At 67.9% G+C, this 4,352-nt stretch overlaps 1 protein-coding gene across 1 annotated transcript in view; it reads left to right on the top strand.

The window, feature by feature from the left end:
• The first annotated feature begins 281 nt into the window (after positions 1-281).
• The window catches only part of SKOR2 (SKI family transcriptional corepressor 2), a 28,542-nt gene continuing 24,471 nt past the window's right edge, over positions 282-4,352 (top strand). Inside the window, exons 1-3 of the mRNA XM_075740284.1 lie at positions 282-3,148; positions 3,886-3,946; positions 4,272-4,346. Of these exons, the coding sequence (XP_075596399.1) occupies positions 944-3,148; positions 3,886-3,946; positions 4,272-4,346 (2,341 nt within the window). The 5' untranslated portion in view covers positions 282-943. The remainder of the gene's footprint in view (positions 3,149-3,885; positions 3,947-4,271; positions 4,347-4,352) is intronic.

Genomic DNA, 4,352 nt, shown 5'->3' with positions numbered 1-4,352 from the left:
GTGCGGAGCCGGTCCGGGTCGGACCGGGGGAACGCTCCGCGGGGCGCTCGGGGGGGCGGCGGCGGCGGGAAGCCGGGCCCCGACGGGGCGTCCGCATCCCCTCTCGGTGCGGGGAGGGAGGGATGGGGGAGCTGGACCCCCCCCCTTCACCGCCCCCCGGCCGCTGACGTCACCGCGCCCACGGGGTTCCGCTGTGCGCCCTGCCAGGCGCGGAGCTTCCGCGCTTGCAGCCGCCGCTGTGCGCGCCGCACCGAGGGCAGGGCTCCGGCTGGCTGCGCTGCTCCGCGGCGGCGGACGCGGGGATGCGCCTCTTTCCCGCCGGCCGCTGGAGGAGGGCCCGGAGGCGGCACGGCTAGAGCGCGGCCGCGGAGGTAAAGGGCGCCGGGTTGGGAGGATGCGCGGGCGGCAACAGAGAGCATCAAACTTTTATTTTTTCATTCCTCTTCCGCGCTTTCCCGCGGCTGCCCCGTCCCTGGGGGTGCGGAGGGAGAAACCTGTCGGGCCGAGCTGGCGCGGAGCAAGCGCGGTGCCCGTCGGCTACCCGCGGAACCTCTTCCCGGGACAGCGCGGCTTTCCAGGGCGGGGAGGCGGACACGCGTCTCCGCTGTGTGTTTCGGCATGAATCTTCCTAACGGGGGTGGTTGGCTCATTTACCGTCATCTTCGCACCTGCGGCGGGATGCGCACGTCGGAGAGTCGGGGTGCGCGGAAGCGGGCGGCCCGCAGTCCCGGGCACACCCCCGGCGAGGCCAGGTTGGGGTTGGGGGACCTGGGTCGCTAAGGGTAGCGGCTCCCCACGCCGAGAGACGCGTGGGCAGGGGGGCCGAAGGCGTGCTTGCGGCGGGGACCCCTCATCCCCGGTGGGTCCCCGGCTGACGGCGCTGTCTCTCTCCCCCCCTCCCCGCCCGCAGCTGGAGCAGAGCAGCCGCCCCGGCGCTGAGGCGATGGCGACCAGCCCGCTGCCCGGTCCCACCGACATCCTGCTGCCCTCGCCGTCCAGCGCGTACCCGCCGGACCCCATGAACCAGCCGAGGGCCGGCCACGCCGCCATGAAGCCCAACCAGGTGGGGCAGGTGATCCTCTACGGCATCCCCATCGTCTCCCTGGTCATCGACGGGCAGGAGCGGTTGTGCCTAGCGCAGATCTCCAACACCCTCCTTAAAAACTTCAGCTACAACGAGATCCACAACCGGCGGGTGGCTCTGGGCATCACCTGCGTGCAGTGCACACCGGTGCAGCTGGAGATCCTCCGGCGGGCCGGGGCCATGCCCATCTCCTCCCGCCGCTGCGGTATGATCACCAAGCGGGAGGCGGAGCGGCTCTGCAAGTCCTTCTTGGGGGAGAACCGGCCACCCAAACTGCCGGATAACTTCGCCTTCGACGTGTCCCACGAGTGCGCCTGGGGCTGCCGCGGTAGCTTCATCCCCGCCCGCTACAACAGCTCCCGGGCCAAGTGCATCAAGTGCAGCTACTGCAGCATGTACTTCTCCCCCAACAAGTTCATCTTCCACTCCCACCGCACCCCCGACGCCAAGTACACTCAGCCCGACGCTGCCAACTTCAACTCCTGGCGTCGTCACCTCAAGCTCACCGATAAAAGTCCCCAGGACGAGCTGGTCTTTGCCTGGGAGGATGTCAAGGCCATGTTCAACGGCGGCAGCCGCAAGCGGGCCCTGCCGCCCGCCCCTCCCGCGCCCACCGCCGCCGCCCCCGCTGCCTGCCACCCGCTGGGCTCGGTGAAGGCGGCGGCAGCCGTGGTGGGCGGCGGATTGCTGAGCCCGCACCTTCTGGCCGCCCCGCCCGAGCTGCACCAGAAGCGGCCGCGCTTCGAGGAGGACGAGGAGCTGCAGGAGGCCGTGGCGGCGGCGGCGGCGGCGGCGGCGCACGGTGGCAAGAGCCCGCGGAGCTACCCGGTCATCCCGGTGCCCAGCAAAGGCTCCTTCGGCGGCGTGCTCCAGAAGTTCCCCGGCTGCGGGGGGCTCTTCCCGCACCCCTACGGCTTCCCCGCCGCCGCCTTCGGCCTCTGCCACAAGAAGGAGGAGGGCGGCGGCGGCGGCGGGGCCGATGCCCTCGGCGGGGCGGCGGCACATAAGGCCGGCGGGGGCGCGGCGGGCGGCGGCCTCTCGGGGCTCTTCTGGCCCGGCAGGAAGGACGCCGCCTTCTACCCGCCCTTCTGCATGTTCTGGCCGCCCCGCACACCTGGCGGGCTACCGGTGCCCACCTACCTGCAGCCGCCGCCGCAGCCCCCCGGCGCCCTGGGCTGCTCGTTAGGCGACGGGGCGGGCCTGCTGCGCCAGGCCTTCCTGGACCTGTCGGAGCCCGGCGGCGAGGCGGGGACCGCGGGGCTGGGCACTCCGCCCGCCACCGCCGCCCCCCCGCCCGCTCCTGCCGCCGCCGCTCGGGACCCGCTCTTCGAGTCGCCCCCTGGCGGCGGCGGCGCGGAGCCCGCCTCGCCCGCGGCGTCGGAGGGGGGCAGCGGCGGCGGCAGCGGGCGGGTCCCCGCGCACCACCCGCACCTGCTGGAGGCGGCGGCCGGGCGTAAGGCGGGCGGCGGGTACCACCACTCCAGCGCCTTCCGACCGGTGGGCGGCAAGGAGGACTCGGAGAGCCTGGCCAAGCTGCACGGCGGCGGCCCTCCCCGCTCCGCCTCGCCGCCGCTGCAGCTGCTGCTGCCGCCGCCGCCGCCACCGCCCGAGGAGGCGGGCTGCGAGCGGCACCCGCTCCCCCCGCCGCCTCACCCACCCCACCGCCTCCTGTCGCCCGGCGGCACCAGCTGCAGCTTCGCCAGCGAGGACAGCAGCGAGGAGGAGGAGGACGAGGAGGAGGAGGACGAGCCCGAGGTGGACGTCGAGGGGCACAAGCCCCCTGAGGAGGAGGAGGAGGACGAGGAGGAGGAGGAGGGCGAGGAGGAGCCCCGCGGCGGAGACGCCTTGGCGGCAGGCGGCCGCTTCCCGCCCGCCCGGGGTCTGGCGGAGAAGGGCGGCCGGGAGCGCCCTGCCGCCGGCCCCTTCCCCCGGCCGCCCGCTGAGGAGAAGCCGGGGGAAGGCCAGGCCCCACCGCAGCCACCTCCCGGAGCCCCCCGGGCGGCCAGCGGCGGCAGCAGCCCGGTGCACCATCCGTCCCTGGAGGAGCAGCCCTCCTACAAAGATGTAAATGTCCCCTTCAGACCCCGTCCCGCTGACTGCTACCGACACTCCCCGGGGGCGGAAGGGGGTCTCCTGGGTGGTGGGAGATCGACAGCCAGTTACTCCCTTGCTGCCATGTCAGGTGCCATGCCCCCAGCCAGCCTGCCAGGCCAAGGCTGGGCCTGGTGGCCAGCAGTCAGACACGGCCCACCGGGGTCCTGTGGGACGTCAGGCCCACCCCACCTTCCGGCTCCCAAAATCAGACTGGCCCAAACCCCGCTGCACGTGGGGCGAGGGTCTGCTCCCCAGCATGGCCATCCTTGTGGTGAGCCGCTTCGATGGTGGCGCTGCTTTAACACGCCAAGCATACCAGGCCAAAGGCCAGCCCTGGAGGCTAACAAAAATAAGTAATGGCAGATTTATTCAGTGGTGCCTGGCCCAGCGGGGCGGAGGTGCATGGCTGTTGGTGATGTCTGTGGGTATTGCCTGACCTCCTCATCCCAGGTTAACACATGGGACAAAATAATCCAGGCCCCATCTCAGGCCAGGTGCTCTCACCCGCCCTGCACATTGCTGGCAAGTTTCCGATGGGACGTGTTCCTGCCATAAGGGTGGTCGTGGAAGATGCCGTGGTGGGATTCCCCACCGTGTTGTTTCCGTGGGCGCACTTCTTGTGCGCACTGTTGATAAACCGCCCGAGAGTGCTCCTAGTTGTTGTTCGATACTGATCTTGTGTGTTTCGCTCCTTTCTGTTTTTCTAGAATCAGAAGAGCAAGGAGAGTAATCAAATCATCTTGCCCACAAAAGAGGACACCTTCTCAGGTGAGTACAGGCGTGGATCTGCCTGCTCACCATGAGGTGTGGGAATTCGCAGTCCTGCGAACTGTGCGGGTTTGTTCTCTGTCACTTGATTTAAAGAAAAATAAATCACTTCCGTGATTTCAATTAAAAAAATCCATTAAACATCCTAATAGTCTCTCTATGGTGGTAATTTAGCATTATATTCATTCGCATCCAAAATGCGTCTCTGTGCGTGCCGAATATACAAATATATATTTACTTTTTTTCTGGATTCTGATATTCATTTTGCTTTGCGGTTTCTTGCTGGTAAAAGTGTTTTAAGCGCTGTGTTTTGTTTGGATTTCAGATAAGAACAAGGAGCATAATTTTTTCATCACAGATTCAGAGCCTTCAGGAGGAGATTTCTGGAGAGATATAGCAGGTAGGC

The sequence above is a fragment of the Balearica regulorum genome, chromosome Z (assembly GCF_011004875.1).
Source record: "Balearica regulorum gibbericeps isolate bBalReg1 chromosome Z, bBalReg1.pri, whole genome shotgun sequence".
Taxonomy (NCBI): Eukaryota; Metazoa; Chordata; class Aves; order Gruiformes; family Gruidae; genus Balearica; species Balearica regulorum.
This window is presented reverse-complemented; position numbering and strand designations above follow the sequence as displayed.